This window comes from Drosophila hydei, unplaced genomic scaffold (genome assembly GCF_003285905.1).
Source record: "Drosophila hydei strain 15085-1641.00,03,60 unplaced genomic scaffold, DhydRS2 tig00000237-arrow-arrow-pilon, whole genome shotgun sequence".
Taxonomy (NCBI): domain Eukaryota; kingdom Metazoa; phylum Arthropoda; class Insecta; order Diptera; family Drosophilidae; genus Drosophila; species Drosophila hydei.
In genome coordinates, this window is record NW_022045691.1 from 2081127 (window position 1) to 2104518 (window position 23392).

General features: G+C 39.7%; 1 protein-coding gene across 1 annotated transcript; it reads right to left on the reverse strand.

Moving 5' to 3' along the window:
- Positions 1–645: 645 nt before the first annotated feature.
- On the reverse strand, positions 646–23392 carry LOC111604871. The gene is made up of 7 exons (XM_023323111.2): positions 22896–23392; positions 4269–4591; positions 3373–3551; positions 2739–3093; positions 1989–2615; positions 1046–1669; positions 646–956 (listed from the first exon to the last, which is right to left on the reverse strand). The coding sequence occupies exons 1-7, from the start codon at positions 23284–23286 to the stop codon at positions 828–830; spliced, it is 2628 nt and encodes an 875-aa protein (XP_023178879.2). The 5' UTR covers positions 23287–23392; the 3' UTR covers positions 646–827.

Sequence of the window (23392 nt, forward strand, 5' to 3'; positions counted from 1 at the left end):
AAACGTGATATATGAATAAAAAGTTCTATTTCATTGCTATATCGGTACATTTTTATCGCTACAATTTTACAGCAGCTTATATAAAATTTGAATAAATTCAACAAAAATTGTTCTATTGTTTGGTACAGCACGTATCTACATTAGGTACACTTACGGTATATGCAGCCCTGGTTTGGGCAAATCTTTCGTTCAGTTATAAGACCAAGTGCAATTGACAATCGATCAATTTAGCCGCCAAACCAATATACTTAAAGTTGAAATTCAAATATAAATTTTCCGTTTTTTAATTTTTATTTGGTAGCAGTTTTATTTAAAAGTTTATACATATTACACATGTATATATATATTTAGTAAATATATACAATATGAACTTGTAAAATTAGGTACTAGAGTTGAATTTTTTGTCGTTTTTTTTTTATTTTTATAATTATAGCTATTAAGTACTATTTATGTTTTCGTCACACACAAAAATTTCCAAACCTTTGGAATAAATTAAACGACTAAAATGTACACATTACGAAACAAAAAAATGTAAAGTATATATATATATATATATATATATATATATATATATATATATATTGTTAAAAATCTGTGATAAAAAGTGTATTAGCAAATAGAGGATGTTAATAAAACAGAAGGAATCGAAATGAGAGGTTATGTATGAACGATCGATGCTATAAATATGTGGACAATTTTGGTTGAGAATGTAATAGTAAGAGATAGAGAGAGATGATGGAAGTGTTCGCTATATGGTATATATGTATGTATATGGTAGATATATATTTAGTAGATATTCGCATAAATAAAGAAGGGAGAACCCGGACTTAGGCGAGACGTTTTTTTCGACTAGGTGACAAGATTTTGAGCATTGTAACAACGGGCGCCTCGAACGACATCGAGACGACAAAGGATAGGAAATAGGAGGCGACCGTCAGACCAAAGAACATGACGACCTGCCGAGAGAAAGAGAGAGAGAGAGACATAGATAGATAGGTATATGTAGAACGAAAGGGAAAGAAAAATATGAGGGAGTTCTACTTACCATCATATCTCCGCCCAGATGGAGCGGCGCATCCGAATTGAGCGCCATGGAGCGTATGACAATGGGATGCACCAGGTAGGCGCAGTAGGTGACACGGGAGAACGGATAGAAGCAGGGCGCCGATAGCAGCGAGTTGATATAGCCGCCATAGCCCGTTGAGCAGGCGATGGTTATCCAGGCCAGCGACAGCGCCCAGGCCGAATGACTGAGCGAGCTATATGCGGCCGCTGTAAACTGTGACAGATCGGCCCGGTATAGACCAAAGACCAGGACGAACAGATTTAGCATTGCCAGCGTCCAGGCTGTGGCAACTGTTAGTCGTGGCAAACGAATCTTGCAATTGGTGCGAAACAGTATCCAGCCGACAGCCATGCCAATTAGATAGGGACCCAATCTCGTCCAGGGCTTATCGTAGATTTTGTCGAAGAGCGCCAGTGGATCATCCGTATTGGGCCTGTGATTGTTCGTGAAGGCAATCACCGCTGTGGTTATCCAGGACAGCACCAAAAACACCAATGTGGTTATAGCCGATAGCTTAAAGTGACGTACGCCCACAATTAGGATTATAGCGCCGATCATATAGAACTGCGTGTCATTCGCCAGATACCAGCTCCACAGCATGCACTGTAAGAGAAAGAGAAAGGGAGACAGAGACGGAGAGAAAGACAGAGAAGGGGAAACAGAAGATTAGTGGGGCTTATGAGGGAAGCTAGCGAGAGGTACTTCGAGGGATCGCGCCAGAGATCTCTCGATAGGTCGTGTGAGAGGCCATTGGATGGCCCTTCGAGGGATCTATCGAAGGATCTACTGAGGGATCTATCAAGGGATCTGTCTAGGGATCCATCGACGAATCTATCGAGGGATCAGTCAAACGATCTGTCGAGGGATCTATATTCGGACCAATCGAAGAACTTCTCGAGTGCTTTATTGGCGATTTACCCACCATCTCATCAACGGGAAACAGCGTATTGATATAGAGAATGTTGCGCCACCAATAGTCCGGACAGGTCACATGGTCCATTGTTGGTGGATCGAATATAGAGTAGGCAGCCAAATATCTCATTGTCACTTGGACCACACCCAGCACGAACAGGTAGGGAGCAGTGAGTCGCATGAAGCGATAAGCAACTAAGCCAAAAAAGTGAGCGGTGCCCGCTGTGAATTCATTGGCGCCCTTGCTCAGCTTGTTAAGTTTGCCCTTGGCATTCGTGCGGAAATACAAATAGGAGATCAGAAAGCCGCTGATGAAGAAGAAGGTATCCACGCTGAATGGTCCATTGGTGATTGCTTGAAAGAAGAAATTCTGTTCGACCTCCTTGCGCATCTCCATGTTGTCCGAGTATTTGAAGACCACAATGCACGTGTGTCCGAGGATGACCCAAGCCATGCTGAAGGCGCGCAAGCCATGGATACAGGGTATTGTATCGGCGCCCACATTGCGATCACAGATGGCATTGAAGTTCGTAATTGCCGAAAAGGAGAGCAACAGTTCCGAGTAGATGCTTAGCTTTTTGGGTTCGTGCAAGTGACCCTCCAGGTGCTCATCTGAGTTGCTGTTGTTCTTGTTGCTGTTGTTGTTTTTGTTGTTCGAAATGGAGACGACACCGCCGCTGCTGCTTCTGCTGCTGGTGCTGCCGATGCTGACCCCTTGATGATGACGATGATGATGATGATGATGATGATGAACGTTTATGCGCTCATGATCGTGATGCTCAAGTTCGTGTTCGTGATCGTGGTCGTGTTCGTGTTCATGCTCGTGCTCGTGATGGTGGCCATTGCCGCTGTCATTGTCGCTGGGTGGCAAGTGAAGTACCAGCTGATCGAGCTGCTTCAGCGAATCGGATTGATTTGATTGCTTCAACGCCTCCTCATGGGCAGTCATCGTGTCGCTGTAGTCGGAGGAAGCACAGCCTATGCCCGAGCTAGTCTCACTGTTGTTCATCATTTCCTTGTCTTGCAGACGCAGCGCCTCCTGCAGTTGGCGATTCAGATAGATCTCGTAGAGTGTGCCGCAGCAGATCAGTCCAAGCACAATGCAAGAGACCACACTAAATCGAGACAGACGCAGAGGGAGAGAGAAAGATGGCGAGAGGGAGAGTGAAGTAGAATGTTAATATGATAATCAAATAAATGGAGGGCGTGGCGGGAATAGCTTCGCTTCTTTTTCTTTTTTCGGACTCGCATTTCACACGATTTCAAATGCTAATGGCTTAAGCCAACGGTGGCACAGTCGGGGGAGGGGAGTTCAGTTGTGGCATTCACTATTTGCGCTGTTGATTAGCGACAGACTCACGCTTATTTTTGAAAGTAAGTTTTGGGTTACTTACATCAGCAGGCAGAAGGTTTTGTCCGACCAAATGTTAAACTCCTTGTCCGTGGGCACGCGGATATCGAGCACGCGCAGCTCACGGCTGGGCAGCTCCAAGCGTGCAAAACCGGACATGCGACGTACATCGGCAATGCTGCAGCTCGAGGGTAGACACAAGCCCATATATAAAGTGCGTAGCTGCAAAAGGAAAGAGAGTAAAAGGTAAGACCGGAAGAAAAAAGAAAGAAGTTTAAGGCTTAAGAAAAAAGGGTTTTCACTGCTCAATGTAGAGCTGTAAGATGAAGTCAACTCTCTAGCGGAAGAGACGCCAAGGGAGAAGCTAAGTAGAAAGCAGGCAGCAGGAGGGCGTAAAGGGTGTCTTACTTTTAGATGCATAGTCAAATTTTAGATCCAAATATCTATATATTAAGTAAGTCATAATCAATGAAGAAGTTAAGTGAGGGGCTAGCTTATCTGGGAAGCTAAGAGCAGCATGATACTGATGACAGAGTGAGTGAACGATGGCAAGTTATGTATTCAAAATCAATTAATGGGAGAAACATTAGTTGAACTGAGCAACTTACTTAGCTGCTCGCTTCTGTCGACACGCCTAATATAAAGCGTAGAGTTTATTTACCTTGAAAGCAAGAAGCGAAGTGAAGTGAAGTTTCGAATTGCATTTCATTTTGACTTTGCATCTCTGGTCTGGCATAAGCCAAGGCAGCGAAAAGCCTTTAGAGAAGTTCTTGCTATTAAGCTTCTACAAATGCTTCTCGCTGTGAAATATATTTTGTATCATTTAATTGTAGCTCTATGATTTCCCTCTCTCTCTCGCTCTGTCTCACTCTCTTTCTGTTAACTTATTCAATTGCTGCTCTCTTTCTTAGATTTGGCCTGGAATTACTTTAGACTTACCATTTCTGTTGGCATCGTTTCATTCAGCTGCAGCTTAAGTACATAGAAGCCCGGCACAAAGGGAGGCGGCGCATTGTAGACGCTGCTGTAGGCCTCGGCATACGCCTCGGCAAAGGGCAATCCATTGTTTCGATTCCCATTCGACGTGTTGTTGGTGTCCTTGCTGCTGCTGCCGCCGTTGGTGTTGTTGGAGCTAGAACTGGAGCGGGAGCTGTCAATGGTGCTGGAGCCGCCGTAAATGGCTTCGCAAAGGGCCAATGAACCCATCCAATAGTTGTTGCCATAGAAGAAACCGGAAGTGTAATGTCCGGAAGCATCGTCCACTGTAAGCAAAAAGCACAAGCAAATGTTGAAAGTGAAGGGCATTATTTAATGCAAGACCGATTAGCATTCGCCCCGTCAGGCCCTTACTGGGCGAATTGCGTACTCATGCGTTTACCCTGTACACATAGTGAGTGTCCAACTGGGGAATATTGTCTATCATAGAGTAACGGGAATCTTTGAGTATATGCAGCTAAGGTTTAAGCTAATATCCACGCACTCCAAAACTAAAGCTACCATAACCAAAAGTACAACTCATTCACTCCCAGACACTCTTTAGACTTTTGAAGCATCCTTTTTTGACAATGACTTTTACCTTCATCTGCAAAACAGAATTCTTGTTTCCATTTCGAATTCCTTTCGTCTCAGAAACTTGAGCAGAATCAAGTTTGACTTTTGATGAGCACACCTGGTTAGGCCCTCTTATCTACTGGCAATTGTATATTTTGAAGTAGCTCTCATACATTGAGTATGTAGACTTTCGAGGTGTATAAACACACTTTAGGGCCAACATCTCTATATGGCATGGAGATAGGTGTCTATCTATAGGTATCTATTTATAGAGTCATAGTTAAAAAGAAATATAAACACCCTGTAGTGCTAATATCACTATATAAATATCGAGTGTAGTGAAAGGTAAATATTCAGATATATTCAAAGAGGATGAGGTGCTTCTGATAGCTCTGTAAAGAAGTTCTATGGCTGTGGCACAGCTCTCAGTCTTCTCTTCTTGGACCTAGTGGGTAAGGCGCATACAAGAGATAGATCTGTACGTAGGAAAGCCAACTGGATCGTAGCGAAGTGTGTAGGATTGAGGAGTTCTTATAGACATGAGTCTTGAATGAGCTTTATGTATATTGCTTAAAGCATATCTATCAAGAGCCGTTGTTACTTAAACGCCCAGGGTATCTGCTAGTCGTTCACACTACTCAGCTGGTTTTGAAATGATTTTCCTTTTCGTCTCTGGCATCTGTTGGTACATAAAAAAGTTGCCGTTGCTGCTGATTATATAATGTTGTTTGTTGGCTCTGTTTCTGTCTTCCCTGTCAGCTCTGCCCCGCACCGACTCGCGCGGTCGCTCGCTGCCCACCACTTCTCCAACATGCAACATGTTGCGCGCTGTTGTCGCATTTAAGCACATGCGAACTTTATGTTTCAGCTCAAGTTTTTTTCTCTTTTGGCCATGCGATCTTCTCCCATTTAGCTTGTCATATATTTTCAGTTGTTTGTTGTTGTTGTGAATTGTCTTGTAACCAGTTGCCAGTTGGTTCAGCAACCAGTTTCTTTGGTCGTCAGCTCCCAACAGGCAACAATAAAGTAATATCAACTGCAGCTGCGCAATACTTTGTTGTTGCCTGTTGTTGTTGCAGACATTTTGGCATTTGGGCTGGCAACTTCCCTCTGTACGCAAATTTTGCTGGTGGTTTTTTTGGCGCTTGACTTGACCAAAACGCAGATTTATGTATGTTGCAGAGGCGTAGCATGGGACAGCTGGGAAAGGGGGAAAGGGGTCTTAGCTAAAGGGGAAGAAGGAAGCTTGTAAGGGGAAACGTGGCCTAAGCCAGCTGCTTGTAGACCACGTCCCATGGCCATGACCATGAGCAGGTTTTAACATGAATAACTTTCCGGGCAGCTCTGAACAAGATGTCAGAGAAAGAGGGAGAGTGAAAGGAAGACAGAGACAGATGAAGAGTGGGAAGAGTGGGCAGGCCAGTTGCTAAAGAGGTGATGATGAGCATTTTAGCGCATTGTTAATTGTTTAGTCAACGATTATTAATTAATCAAAGCAATTCTTGACCAACCCGGGCTGACACATTTGCGTAATACCCTGTAAGACTTGCTCAAAATGGGCTGGCATGTTGATATTACGGAGATCTGTAAAAATATTGCATAATTCATTTGACCCATGCAAATCGATAGATATCAATGCAACAGCTGAAAATTATTAGAAGTCTATCGATATCGATAAATATCGAAATGACAATTGCTTATTTTGAGAGCATATTAAAAGTTATTATTTTCTATCAAAGAGTTTATTTAAATCGATGACATTGTTTATCGGAAATCGAACACTCAAAAATCGATAATTACATATATGTCACCAGCGATTGAAAGTCTTCTTATATGGCACACTGCTCAATTGATTGCAAAATATTGGCATAATCGATAAATATCGATAATAGCTTGGAGACTAAATTTTCATGTATCGAAATGAATGTATATTTGGCTTGTAAAATATGATTAACTTAAGCTTAGGCCATCTATTGCTACTTTCCCTTGGCGTGATTGGTTTAAATGATTGAATCGATAAATATCGATAGTAGCAACGAGACAAGATGTAATTGGTAGCCATGCCCATGCTTAGCTTAGAAGAGCATCTGCTCGTTGCCTTCACTTGGTCGGAACACTTTTACTTTTTTCCCACACGCTCGCCGCCCTTTGGAGTGGCTCTTTCACTCTGGCCCCTTTGCCAACATTCGTCTTTCTACCTCACCCTCTGTCACATTTTTGTAATGTTTAAACATGTTTTTGTTGCTGTTTCTGTGTGTCTGTTGTTTGTGTTTTTTTTTTTTCTTTTTTCGGTTTCAATTTAATTTGCGATTGAGGTCATTTGATTTCTGTTGGCTTTGGGATTTTGTTGTCTTGGCTTTTATGTAATTGTTAGGCCAACTCTGCTTTGGTTTTTTTTTTTTTGGTAAGAGCTGAGGTCTTCGTAGATCTGTGGGACCTCTAACTAGTCAGATTTCATTTTGTATTTGTCACTTCTCTCTGCATTTTTGTTTTGTTTTTGTGATGTCTCATGTTCAATTGAACGTGTCATTCAAGCGTTTAACGTGTCTTCAACAACAAAAGCAGCCCAACAAAAATAATCAAGCGTCGACAGATCCAAAGTAGACGCGAGACACAGACTCCATCAAGGTAAGCGCCGCGATGTACATGACAAAAAGCCCGATCGGAGCAAACAGCAGCCGGAAAAAGCCCAACCAGGTAGCGCTTGGACCAGTGTCGTCTCTCCCCTCTCCCTCTCTGCCCCTCAGCCTCTCTTTTCATCGAGTACCGTTTAACCCCAGCTCAATTTGATCTTGTACTCGCAGCTCTAGCTGCTGTACCCATATAAATTCTTGTATGGCCGCAAGGTCTTCGCTTCACAGACGAGACCCGAAAAATCATCTAAATAACACGGTCAATGGGCATGGAGCGAAGCGGTGGGTATGGGGTTATGGGGTCCACAACCATCAGATCAGCCAACATGCTCTAACCTAATTGAAACTTGTTGACAGATCTATTAAATAAATTAAATTAAATAAATTAATAAAAAAATTAAATACTGCAGTTTCAACCTTCAAACTGCTTGGAAGCATTAACTTATTTGCCATCACTCATTCAGGCAGTCAATCAATGAATTGAAAGTTGTTGACAGATCTATTAAATACTGCAGTTTCAGCCTTCAAACTGCTTGGAAGCATTAACTTATTTGCCGTCACTCATACAGGCAGTCAATCAATCACTCAATCAATAAAACAGTCTATATATCAGTCTGTACACTGATTGTATTAGCGAATACACCTTTGATTGATCTAATCGTTTGTATTAGCACATTGTGCCTAGACACCATCAAGAGCCATAGACACATTGGATATGTTTATGGCGTCTCTCACATACCTGATATGCAAATTTAAATATTTAGAATTTAATAAGCTTGCAGATAAAACATTTGAATACTGCTCATTGTTTAGTCATAAAACATTGTCAAATTTGTGTTTGGCTAATGTTTACTGATATGTGTGGTACCAGAAGAGTAATTGCAGTACTCTGACAGGCATGATAATAATCATGATGATAATATCAATGACAAGGCAATGATGAAATAATGAAAATTTGACTGAGTAACAGAATGAGAATGATAATGATATTGATAATGATATTGATAATGATAATGATATTGATAATGATAATGATAATGATAATGATAATGATAATGATAATGATATTGATAATGATAATGATAATGATAATGATAATGATAATGATAATGATAATGATAATGATAATGATAATGATAATGATAATGATAATGATAATGATAATGATAATGATAATGGTAATGATAATGATAATGATAAGGATAATGATATTGATAATGATATTGATAATGATAATGATAATGATAATGATAATGATAATGATATTGATAATGATAATGATAATGATAATGATAATGATAATGATAATGATAATGATAATGATAATGATAATGATAATGATAATGATAATGATAATGATAATGATAATGATAATGATAATGATAATGATAATGATAATGATAATGATAATGATAATGATAATGATAATGATAATGATAATGATAATGATAATGATAATGATAATGATAATGATAATGAAATGGAAAAATGCAAATAATACTCATAATGTTGATGTCTGTATTGTCTGTAATGCAATAGATAGTGATAAAGATATCATTGAAGGTTATGAAAATGCTGTCGACTATGATAATGAGCAGCTGCCAAAGCCTATGCATGCCTAGTGCAATTTTGTAGAGCTCACGTTACATACTTGGTCATAGATACATCATACCCTGCTGCTAGAGCAATGAAAGAATGCTTTAAAGACTTGTATTTATTATGTTGTTAAGCAATTTTCATCTAACTGAGAATCAATATTGTCCATAGGAAGCCATAACAAATAGTTTTCGCTGATATATCAGCAATAAACTTGAACTGATGTTTGGCAATCGCTTATGGGGTATTTCTCTCTCTATATATGTGTGTGGATATTCAGATGTGTTTCTTATTTTTGTCATTGTCACCTGAGTGTCAATGAAATCGCCAATTGAAAACAATCAGCGAATTGTCAAGAGCTGTTTGGCTCAAGTCAAGTTGCGATTGGAGGTTATGACAGGGAAATATATAAATTTATATATATATCTATAGGGTATATTGAAGTGGGGCGCCTGCGCAACATAGGTGTTAACACTAACACCGATTACAGCACAAAAGAAAGAGAGAGAGGAAGAGGGGGCGACTGGGCGTGGCACACGCAACGCCCATTAAATGACAGCCACATAAAACTGTTGAAATTTTTTCGTGTTTGATTGATGAAACGCAGCACAAAAATAATCATAAATAATGTGCTTAACACGCCAAACAATAGCAACAACAACAACAATAACAACGAATAGTTGTTGTCTTGTCAGAGACACTTAATATTTTTATAGAGCTGCGGCGCAGCATTGCGAAAGGTTTGCAAAAAAATAAAAATAAAATTGAAAACAAAACAAATCGAAACAAATATAAATGAAAATAAAGCAACAACAAAAATAGTTTTTGTTTTTTATTTTCAACTTTTTTTATTATTTGTTTTATTATTTTTACAACGCGTTGCAAATTTAAAGCGCGCAATTAAAGCAACAATAAAAAGAAAGAAGAAGACGAAAAACGTGCGTCAGAACCATTAAAGAAATTATGATTATTCATATATAAATTGCTATATATATATCTAGACATATATGTATATATATATATATATATATATATGTATATATATTTATATATATATATATATTTATTTCTTAAAGCAAAGAGAGTAGATTGGCTTTTGTACTCTTCTCCATTTGTTGCCTGTTTGTCTCTTTAAGCTAAAGAGAGTTGGACTATATATTTCTATACATCTACTAGTCTTATAGACTATTTGAAATGGGGCACATCTATTACAGTTTCATATTGAGAGCCGCCGATGAATTGCTCTATAAATTGATTGCACTTTTCTACCTCACAATCGAGTCGCACTTATAGCTCTGGTAACTGCAAGTTTTTAAGTTGACTCATTGCTCTGCTGTTCTACAAAGAGAAGTGTAGACTATACTCTGCGCCCGCAGGGGTCATGACGAATGTGTGAGAAAGCTATAGTCGGCAATGCCCGACCAGCAGATATCCGAACATTGTACCCAGCTGCTATTCAGACATCATTTTTACACTCCCAATTTCAAAGCTGTTTACTGCAATGGGCTTTACGTGTGTTTCGGCTTCTAGGCTAGACGCCTCTCTCTCTCACACACACAGCTTTTGGTATTCTGTTTATGCATTGTCAACACTCAAAGCTAACAAAATCCTTAACAAGTTCTGAAAACAAACAAATTCTACGGTTGCCAAACTTCATTGAACCCAAAAAATAAAGAAAGCTAACAGCATTCTCTGGAGCATTGTCAATAAAGGTGTGAACGAGAGTGCGGGCGACAATCCTTTTTGAAAACCCAAATAAATATTACAACAGATCTTTGCCAAAATGTCTAATCGAAATTTCTGGGTAGTCGCTTGTGACCGAGCAGCTGCAGAGCCAACAATTTGCCTACAAATTCTACGAAATTCGACTAGATCAATAGGAAAATAGAAACTTTACTCAGCGCCAATTTTGAAAGAAAACTTTTCAATGTTTGTTTGGAAGACTTTGGCAGCGCGAAGAGTCAATAGAGTCGAAAGCTGTTCTAAGTCTCATTGAGTTGTTGGCGGCATCATTAAATGGAATTTTAATATATATATGTGTATACATCTATGTTTATATCATATGATCAATCAACACTTCAAACTTGTAACATTTTCCTTCAAGTTTCAGGTATTCCTGTTTGGCAAGGGAACTTATCAATGTTCAATATTGATTCAGTATTGATATGAGTTGCACTTCAATAATTTATGTTAGTTCCAAGCTTCAATGATCTTGCAATAGTTTTGCAAATAATTGATGCAGCTTCAGCTGTTGCTGTTGGGGGAAATAGTTCAATATTGATTTGTGTGAGAAGATCAAAGCAATTGATCGCTGATTCTCTTTGTATATATAAACTATAATAGTAATGATGTCATTGAGTTGGATCAGTACGTCAAAGAGTTAGCTCTAACTACACGAAATTATCTTTAACTTCACAGCTCGCCTGCCCTTCTAACTTATATATAATATATCTGTTATACTATTTATATATCTGATATGTATTTTGTTCTCCGATACTGAACAACGATTCTCCATCAAATTCTCAAATCTTCAAGCTTAAGAATTTCTAACTTGATTACATATACTTCGCTTCATTTAGGCTTCTTCAATATATAATTATTATTTCAAAGATCTTTTTCGTCTAGTTTTCACATGATCCGAACAAGCTTTGCTAATGAAATAATAATTAATACAGCTGGCACCTGAGGCACTCATTAATTTGTCTCGCTGTTGACTTGATTCTCGGCTTTGTCATAAATGACTCTAACGATGTATTAGTTGTATCAGTTGGGAGATCGTTGGGGCTATGCCTACGTCTGTGCCTGACTCACAGCAATTTGCTGACGACTCAACACGATTTCAAGGTACTTCACGCAATTTCTATGGCTGCTCCAGTTAATCGCGGCGATTTATGTAATCGACTGCGTCTGGCGGGCAAAACTATCTGAGAACACGCACGCAGCAGCTCAAGCATGGAATTTGAACTGAAGAAACAGAAGGCTATTAAATTGTTTGCTTTCTTGCCTCTAAGCTATGTTTACTAAATACTTTTACTACACCTGGAACACGTTTATAACAATTTAAGTTTCAGTTTCAGAGGGCCAAAGAGCCAAAGGTCTTGCTGCCTAATAGGGAGGAATTTTGAGATAAAGCAACTTCGAACTTTTGCTGCTAATAGGAGCTACGGAAAGTGCAAAGCTTGGCATCGAAGCATCGATTCTGTGAACTATGCAAAGTGACTTAATCGATAGCTATAACTATAACTATAACTATTAGAGATATTGTTAATACAAGTTGCTTATATATGAATGCTTCAGAGTTTTTTCAACCTCTTGGATTCTGATCAGTCTTAGACGCAGCCTAAATATTCCTTTATATATTTAATTATATTGTCAATAGTTAAACAAGCATAAAATAGTCTTATTCCTACAGAAAACTGTCTAGACAAACTCCACTTGCTCTGCTTTCATATTTGAGCCGACAGCTCATCAAGTCATTAGATAACCCTACAAAAAACCCACACCGTTTGATATATCGACCTTAAACTTTATCTTTTTCTATTATATCATATGCTGCATAACATCAAGTTCATAAATAAGGCATTCCAGACTCTCTGCAATCTCTTCAACTTCAACTTGCTCACCCAGTCGATAGTTTTTGATCGCTTGAGTAATCCATGCAGTTATATTTCATATCACATCAAGGCTTTGGCTCAACTGCAGTCAAGCTAAGCTTATGTTGTAGTAAAAGTTTGATTATGATTAAAAACAATTTCAGCTTGAAGTCCTATAAAAAAGTTGATTCAAAAAACTTTTGATGATCTCGAGTTACGTGGCAGCAGCTAATCAGTTTTATGATCTGAACTTAGCAATTGAATGCTTGAAATAACTCAAAAAGTGTTGCTGCTCTCGCTGTCGTCGTTGCTGTTGCTGTTGCCTAATTGAGTCACATCAAAGGTTTTTGTTTTGTTTTGGGCAATTTAATGCTCGGCCACGCCTCGAAAGATCGTCTAAGCCTTGATATGACAACGTCTTCGCGCCTGGCTGCAGCTGACAAATCTTCGCCTAACTTCCCTATTACAATTTATTGTACAAGAGCAACAATTGCTGCCGTGCCGCTTTGCATTTGTTATTCAGGTCGTGAAACTGAGACAACGCACTGTCAGTTTCAATGTCAATGTTGCTGTCTGTTGGGCAGAAGTTGTTGTTGCTGCTGCTGCTGCTGCTGTGGTTCAAGAGCAAAATGTTGCTGTCTTGGCCAACAACCAACCCAATGTTGCTGATCTTGTTACTGCCACAGCTGCTGCTGTCGAGGTTTAAGAGTCATATGTTGCTGTTGGCGCTAAACAACAATATGTTGCTGCTGTTGCAGCTGTGGGTCTAGCTATTGCTCTTGTTGCTAGTAAAAGAATTGTTGCTGTTGTTGCCAAGGTAATATATTGCTGATGTTGTTGTCGGAGTTCAAGAGCAATATGTTGCTGCTGTTTCGCCCACCAGCAACATTTGCAGCCGATAGCGTAGCGTAGCTATTGTTTCAGTTTTCGCTGTTGCTGCTGGGGTTCAAGAGCAATATGTTGCTGTTGTGTCGCCTACGCTGACAATGCCAAATATTAGACAATTGACAGACGCTGTCAACAGCAGCAGCAGCAGCAGCAGCGGAAACAACACGATGAGCAGCAACAATTGCCGCTGGCGCTTTCGCCGCGAACATTGACAGCAATTCGTGCTCCAATTCGCAAGCGACAGATAAAGCAGATGTGTGCGAAAGAGTAAGAGAGAGAGAGAGAGAGAGAGAGCGAGCGAGCGAGAGCGGGTGTCTTTGCTTTGATATGGTTTCTGTTTGGTTTTCATTTATTATTCCGTTTCATATAAGTTTATTTCGGCTCTCGCATCTGGCGGAGATTCAGCACAAGGTCAGCTGCATCTTCAGCAGCAGTCGCAGTCGCAGTCGCAGCAGCCGCAGCAGCAGCAAAGGCAACTTCGACTTTAGCCATTGCCAGTGACGACCCGTTTTTGGTATATGACTAACTGGTATTTCCTCTGGCCCCGCCACGCCCCCCTTCGGAGGCTGCGCCGCACACAGCTCTGCACGATCTGAAGGCTTTGCGTAACATGCGTGGCAGATGGACAGAGATATAAGTCTGTGCACGAGCTTATTTGCTCAGCTCAGGGCTGCATCTGCAGTGCCATTAATAACACTATTAACACTGTTAATGGCATTCCACAGAATAATTAGCCAAACGAAATGTTCATGTGAAATCTTCATTTGTAACCAAATGTCAAACAGTCATTCTGAAAATTACAAATCAATTATCGATAAATGTACTGTGTACTACATATATATATGCATATATCTATATATTCTCTATAGATCGAACAACGTAAATTAGCTGCATTAAAGGTTTCTATATTTTCTAATTACAGCAATTGCTGAATCGATTCATCTTGTCTAATGAATGGATTAATTAACTTATTATTGTGGGAAAATCTAATGGGGTTTCTTCTTCTTTTTCTTCTTATGCATTATATATTTTCGACAGATTGAATAACTGAATAACTGTGCATATAAGTTGTCAGTTTGTTTGGGAATATCTTGAAAAACGGATCGAATTGCAAAGAGAATTCTATAGAGCTTTATGCTTTATATGGGCTGATCTATTCGTCTCTTTCTTCTGCTATACAGCCTCAATGAACTCGGGAGTTATTAGAGCTAGACTTACGAAATTTGGTATGCAAGTGCTCTAAGACTAAGCAAGCTGAAGTCTATTAAGATTCTTGATAAAATTCATAAAACTATTTCAGTCTATCTCTATACATTCCATTCTAATTATAGCTTCCAAGCTCACTGAGGCTACTTATTAATTAACATATGACGCACTTACATTCAATAATTTGTAATAGACAATAGGAAAAACAATAAAACGTTTATGTCGCTGATATAGCCCAGTCGATCCAACGATCTGACCATTTGGTCTGGCCTTTTTCGTTGGCCATTTGCGCAGTTATATCAGCTGCGATTGCTGCCTGCTGCCTGCTGCGTAATTATCAAATGGCCCGAACGCGATTATGGTCAATAACCCCAAATAGAGGGCGCATGCAAATTGTTGCTGTTAGCCAATTTCATAACCGATTCCAATTTCGATCATTTCAATTTGAGGCACGTGCCAAGTGGCTTTTACCTAACGGAAGCGACGTTTTCGACAAGACTTTTACCCGGCCCGGCTCGGTCGGGTCCGTCTCAGTGTCAAGTCGAAAATGGGGCCAAGCCAAAAAGCAAGCGAATGCACTTGCACTTGCCATAGAAACAAGGGATATATACATACATGTATATATATACATATATATATCTATACTATATGTTAATATCGGTCTGAAGGAACCTTCGAGTGCAACAAGCGCGACATAGAAATCGTTCGATTAACTAAAGTCAGAGCTTAGCCAAGATCACGCGACGCATTAAGCTTGAAGGTCGATAAGCTATTGCAATTACGAATTCGATTACGATTACGATAACCGATTGGCGATGTCTGATTAACGCTTTAGCTCGGCCATTCCGTATGCTATAAGCAGCCAACTTATATGAGCATCAGAGCCAAACACGTTGCTGCGATTCACAAATTGCCAGAGTTGCAAGCGAAATCCGGCGACATCATCATCGCCATCTTCATCATCATCATCAGCTCTGGACAGGTCCCAAATTGCATGTCAAGTGCAAATATTATGTGCGTGTAATCAAATATGGCATCCATCAAGTGTTCGATTGCATAACCCGACCAGTCGAGCCCAATATAATGTGCAGAAACTGGTTCACACTTAACGCAACGCCGTCCATTAAAATTATCATATTCATCAAAGAAATGAAATGAAATGCTGAAGAAAAACGATTACATTTTAAACACATCTTGCCCTGCAGATCTCTCTGAGTAGATGAACTGAATTATAAAGAAAATTAATAAAAAAAAACTGTAAGTTGGAGATAATAAGAGTTGAGCTGAGCTTAACTATAGCTATTGTTTCTCATCAAAGCCCTTTCTAGATAAATATAAAAGTATGATATAAATACAATTATGGAGCGAAGCTTGATCCAAAAATGTTTGGTAATCCAACAATGACAAGCCAAGCCCCTGGCAGTATGTTCAAGCATGAACACTTGACATTACTAAAAAGAAGAGCTTCAGCTCACTTAAGCTATCTCATAATCGTAATAATGAAAGATGGGAAAGCCATGCAATCGATAAGAATCTAGATCAAGCATTGAGAAGAGCAGCAACACCTTTGTAGAGATCTGACTGGAAGTAAGTTTAAGATTCTTACGTTGGGTATATAAGACAAGGGTTTCTAGTAAATAAAATAGTGTTAATCTTGAATGCATAGATCACTGTATCTCGCTCTTCCGATCCTTTGAGCTACTTTGTGTATCCTCCATCGGTGATATGATCCCCTATTAACTCTCTCGCATCATCTCTCTTTTGCTGGAACTATTTTTCTAAAATGTTTCCCATTAGTAAGAAACTTTAGCTTTAAGCTTATAAATAGTTGCAGTCAGAGCTTAGTCGCTCTTCTTTCATAAGAACTTATCATATAATACCATATACCGTGCTTCATTTATATCTGCTCCATTTGCTTGCTCTAATGCCTTACATCAACTGTCTGTAGTTAAATATACTTTTTATTATATTTCTTACCACACGATCTAAGCTTTTTTATAAGCATCATCAAGCCTATTAAACCATTTTTAATCTTCCTTTTCTCGCAGCTCTACACAAATTTGTCGCTCAACAAAATGAAATGAAAATGGAAATCGGGCGGGAATTGCAACAGATGTTTTACGCCATAATTCATGATCAAGTGCCAGCTTAAATTGCGTTGAATACAACAACAAAAACGACAATAGAAACAATAATAAGAAAAATTGCTCTAGCCGAGCAAGTTCGTTGCCTAAGTCTTTTGTTTTTGGTGTGTGAAGCTGAAAACGAAACAAAAATGAAATTAAACAAGAGGAAAACGCGGTCAAAGTTGAAAGTGGCTGCCACACAATTTGAACCGTTGTTGTGCCTGCTAGCAGCAGCAGCAACGACGGCAACAGCAACAGCAGCAGCAGCAGCAACAACATAAACGAACGCACATTTGCCTGTGCCATAATTTTGTTTTCGCCAAAGCAACAACAACAGCAAAAAAACTGCAAGACATTGCAACAATCAAATTAAACTTAAATTACATAAGCTTAGCGCTGCCGACGTCGCTGCCTGACCAGCGCAGGCTGACAGGCTGCAATTGTTGTTGCTGCTGACTTGGCGTGTTTATTTGTTGTGCAATGCCTGCCTGTGTGTGTGTATGTGTGACTGTCTCTGCTTCTTCTTCGTCTTCTTCTTCTTAATTTTTTCTTGTTGCTGCTGCCGTACAACAACAACAACAATGGGAAAGCAGTAGAAATTATGTTGCGTGACGTTTCATTTTGCACAAAGACTGTAATTGCTAGCTGCCATGCCCCACGCCCCCTTGCCGCCCCTCCCTGCCGTCCAATCCAAAGTCGTCTAAGTATATTGGCCTAAAAATTGTGGCTATTGTCCGCAATAAACATAAAAAATAAAAACAGGCCAGGCACGAGCCACAAGCCATTTGCCAATTTGCAGCCAAGCGACCAAACGGCCAACAGCAATTTGGACTTTTGATTATAACTGTTTATATACATATATATATATATATATGAATATATATTTTGATTGTCTTTTGGTTTTAATACAAGACGAGGTCAGCATCAAAACGAATTCGTTTGGTAATCGACAAAATTTGCAATTGCTGCCAAAGTGAAGACAAACTTCCAGGAAAAAAAAGCAAAAACTGATGCGAAAGCAGCCAGCAGGAAGTTTGCACAACACACATACAAACACTTCATATATATGTAACCAAACTTAGATTTATATAAGCACACATATAATCAGCCACAGTCTAAATCGACTTATGCTCAGTCAAAGCAAATATTTGCTTTTTTGCTCGCACTTTTTGTTTGCGTTTGTTTCCACAAAAGCCTTGGCCAAACATGCAACAGCGGCAAAAGCCACAGCAACAGCTAGAAAAGAGAGCAACTGCATTTCATTGCCAGGATTTGTGCGCATGCCATGGCCCAGAACCAGCCAAGCCAACTCAAGCTAAACCGTGTCTAGCCAAGCAATTGGCCTTCATCCAAGTCGTAGCCAAGTCGAGCTAACAAAACAGCTTTAAAATGCAACGAGAGGAGGGTGGGGAGTGCATAGAGTGGACAGGGGGAGGGGGGAGCTGCAGGGGTCCAAGCTGGTGGCCAATTGATTTCAACAAACTGCCAAAAGGCAACGGAGCGTAGTTGCCACCAAAAGCAACAACTCAGAACGTTAACCAAAAAGGCGAAGACAAAACATGCTGAGAGTATGCAAGTGCGCGAAACAAGTTGACATTGTATCTATGTAGATATAGCTTATACACCCCTCTGTAACCTATAGAAGTACTTAGCATGACATCGTATATAGATGAAGATGTGTATATAGATGCTAGAGATATGTATTTAGAGATATATTTATATAGATAGTGTACAAACATCATATGATATACAAATTCTTGGCATTGGATTGATATAAGCCAGATATTGGGCAACATTTGCCAAGACTTAAGCCAAGGAAAAAATACAAATTGGCTTATTTAATTCAGTTAAAACGGCACTATGAATATTTCCTGGTGTTGGCTTAAAGTAAGCAACGATGGCTGTATTCATGCTCATCCCATCATCCCTCAAAGTAAAGTTTGCATAATACAAAATTCATTCGAATTTCAATTTAAATTGAAATGCATAACAGTTAATCAAAGTTGTTATAAATGTAAAGGAAAAGCGAGCAACGATTGCCAAGTTCTTGGTTCGAGTTGTTGATTATTTATTTTGCAGCGTGTCTGAACCATAACTCTAACAAAAAGCCGCTCCATATGTAGCTTAGCAATGTAGAGAAGTTCTTTGCAACTAGTTAAGTAATGAAAAACCTGAATGAGGTTCAAACAACTTTCTGACCTATGAACCGACTGATTATTGGCTTCGACTAATTTGCAAGCTTAAGCTGAATTCGTAGTGGTATAAGAATAGGAATTTCGAACTAGTTCACGAACTGCATTAAGCCTTGACCTGTATTGCACTACGAGCACAAAGATAAAGTCTATTGCAGCCGGAGGGGTGAAGTAAAGGTATCGGAGCAATGCGACCTGCATGATTGGCCATTGATCTTGGCCATTTGAGGCTGGTCTTGGCTTTTAAGTCTCTTTCCGAGACATCGACTATGACGTGATCAAAGGCAAAAGTAGTTAACAAAACAGAAAAACGCTTAGCGCACAATTAAAGCTAGTTAAAGCCAATGAATGTGGTTAGGAGTATGAAGAGCGAATAGAGAATATCAAAAGAATAAATAAAACACAAACTGTTTGTACATATAATAAGCAACTAAGCGCGAATACCTTGTAAGTATTGAGCAGCAGACTTGCTGGACTTAGAGACTTTACATTGCATACGCGAATCTATCAATAGTATCAATGGTATCAACTCTAGCTATACGATTTTAGGTCATCGTCATCAAATCGATTAGGATCGATATAAAACTTCTTCTTCTCTCTCTCTCTCTCTCTCTCTCTCTCTCTCTTGTATCCCTTTTATTTCTTACCCTTTAATTATATTCTCTTCTCTTTTCTTCCATTCTTTCACTAATTCCTCTTTCTCTTCTCTTTCAATTATTGCTCGTCTTTTCTCTTCTGAATCGTTCTTCTCGCTCCTCTACTCGTCTCTGTTCTTTACTGCATTTCTAAATTTATTCCTTTTCGCTGCTCTCTCTCTTTCTCACCTCTCTCTCTCTTTTTCTATCTTTGACGAAGTTCGCGGTAGTTGCTAGTCGTTCACTCCCTACTAAATAGAGCACTCTTACTTGCTAGTCAGTGAAACTTTGAAAGCAACTAAAATACTGTTGCTGTTGTTGTTGTTGTTGCTGTTGTTTTTCTCTTTCATTTTGCGTCTCGTCTTGAATGTGTTTTCGTGTTAATTGATTGCATAACCAACAGAAAGACACACTCACATTCACTCTTGTCAGTTGGTCAGTCGAACTCGGATTCGGACTGGCTCGCTCCGTCAGTCAGTCAGTCAGTCAGTCACTCGGTTGGCCAGTTGGTCAGTTGGTCACTGCGGCAGCCAATGGAGGGGGCGTGGCATGCACTCCAATCGCTGGCGCAACCAAATCCAACAAATTCAAGAGAAACCATAAAAAACCCAAAAACTCGTCGCACAACATTTATTCATCATTTGGTTTTGCCTTGCAACAAGCTGAAGCTGAATTTGCAGCTGTTGTCAGGCTGTGCATTGTGTTTACCATGTACCTGTTAAAGTGCATGTTAACTACTTGACAGCTAGTTGTAGTTATCAAGCAAAATTACTTTTCATATGAATTGAATTTGGTTTCTTTTAAGTGATTTGCCATGTACCTGTTAAAGTTCACGTTAAATGTTTACCAGCTATAGACTAAGTTCATGTTAGATAGCTAACATGTAAATTGCATTTGATTTAATTAAAGAAGCTGCAGACAGCAGAGGTAGCTAACCAACTTACCAGGTACCTGTTAAAGTTCATGTTATATATTAAAATCTTGGCAATGAATTCCAGACACACAAATTCAGCTTAGTGGGGTCATATGTTATCATTTTCCCCAAGCTGGCAACATCACTAAGCTCAACTGACTGTCAATGAACTAACTTGCATGTCGAAGTTCATTTAAGTCTCTATTCAATTGAATTCAAGGAACATAATTTGGGCAGTCATCAACTGTTCAACTAGGTGGCAACGTCCAAATAACTGTCCAATCTAACGTCGCAGAAGTTAATTGATGTTTAGTTAAATTTCTGGTGACAGCGCCAAATAATAAATGTTAACCAAATCTGAGCAAATGCCAAATACTTTGGTCTATGCCCAAGCTTTTTCAGAGTGCATTCGGCCAGGTGGCAACACTGGCGCGAGCATCCCATTAGCCATAAATAACAGAATACTTAACAGTTGGATGAACTGCCCACTCAACTTTGACAGACAGACAGAGAACATGAGCGTGACGCAAACTAGTTAGACAGCCAGTTCAACTGTTGGTTAACTCTTTGACAGGAGTGAACGTGAATGTGAACGCGCATGCGCATGCGCGTTGCCCCCAAAAAAGTGATATGATATGCCGTGTTGCATTATGCGCAATATCCACTTACAGTTACAGGGGGCTATTGTTCAGGCTGACATAATGACCAAACGATTTGCCAAAAAGCCGAAAACCGAAAACCGAAAACCGAAAACTGAAAATGTAAATTACTAAGCAAATCGAATCGAAGCAACAGCAACAAAAACAACAACAAGGACGTTCGCCTTAACCAGACTGCATAATACTCGTTCACGGTCCAAAAAACAAATCCAATTTATCGAATTCGAGTCGACAAACAAGGGCAGTGCAATATCTTAATAGGGTGCAGCTGTGGGCGTAGGTCGACACAGTTTGGATTGCCTAGTCGTCTTATATATAAATAGCAATGGATCTATTGAGCAGCTTTGTGACAAGTCTCTTTCCCATATTATGCTTTAGTTTCCAGCCGAGATCAACTGTAAGCCACAGCTGCAATACTCGATTTTCAATCAACCTATAGCGAAGGTCAACTGTGCCCGACATGCCACGCCTCCCAGTTGATGCATCGCAAATAGCTCAACAGGTTAAAGTCTCTAGACAGACAAACGCACGGAATATACTTTTCTGTCACCTGCCTGAGCGAGCATAACAACTAAACTAAACTACAAATCAAAATGCACAATTGAGTTGCTGTTGTTGTTGCTGGTTGCAAGTTGTTGTAGTCGGGCAAGAACTAATTGCGACCTTGGGCGTCCACAGCCAGCGGCGCATGCATGAAACCAACCAAACCGACTCTATGCAGATCCGAAAAACTTGAAATGTGGAGAATGCGCTAAACTAAACGACACGTTCACATGCACTAAGCCAAGTCAACCAGCAACAGCAGCAGCAGCAGCAACAGCAACAGCAATCAAACACTAATAACTGTCAGCCATAAAGTTTATATAAATAACTTAATACATGAATCTGAAAAACCGATCAATGCATAAATGTTAATCGAATACGATTTGGCACTTTGCTCGATTGCTCAGCTAATGGATAATGCTCGATAGTTTTGATGTTTATAGATTTCCCAATGGGAATATTTGTCAGCTTGAACTAGCTGCTTGAAGTGAAATATGTGTGATCCAAAAGTAACTTGTTGAGATTGGGTTGCGCTAAGGTTGAATATAGCAAACGAATGAGAAAGATATTTGTATATGGTAATTTTTCGTCCTATCTATCATGAACTGTGCCTAGAATTATATTGCCTTCCCTAATTTATCATAATGAAAATATTAGACTTTCTCTTTGATAGCATCAATACAAGATATCTTATATCAAATTTACATATTACATACATATTTACATATTTTTTATTTACATATTTACAATAGTTCCTGGATGATTTTCCTTGGCAATCTCAATTACAACAATTATTTTCCTCTTTATCAGCAGCCAATTAGCTGTTCCCATTTCCTAACGGATACATACTAGTCCTATTTACTGCTGTTACACAACTTCCATAACTTCCAATTGGAATCACTGTCACATTGAATCACATTAAAGTTCTGCTGTTCTCTCAAAATTAATAGCGAACGCAGCCAATGACTGTTCCCATTTGCACTTGCACTTGTAATGTCGCATCTGTTCTCACTTAATGCGCTTGTACTTACTTTTGACAGCCCACATTGTGGCATCGGTCAGGCCGTGCAGATAGCTGCGCATATCTTTTGTGCAGTTGACGCTCAGCATGCGTGTGGCTTCGAGGCGTGGCCACTGCGGCGCTAGCAGCGACAGATCGAAGACATTGAGTGCATCGCGAAGTCGTTGCCTGCGCGTCAGGTCGAAGTTTACGTTGGTGTCGCTGCTGCTGCTTCTGTTCCCATTGATGTTGTTATTGTTAGTTTCCGTTTGTAGGCTCAAGTTGATGACATTGTGCTGATCGGGGCTGATGATAGGCGAGGACTTGTTGTCCTTGCTGTCAATGGCCGCCAGCGTGACGCTCGCTGCCAGCGCTAGCAACAGCAACGGCAGCGGCAGCGGCAGCATGCGTTGTATGCGCATGATTTAAATGAGAAGAAAAAAAAAAAACAAAAAAAATATCGCACAAATTGATGGGGCACGTTCGCCCTGCCCTGCTTCACTTTCACTCAAAAAAAATATATCGAAA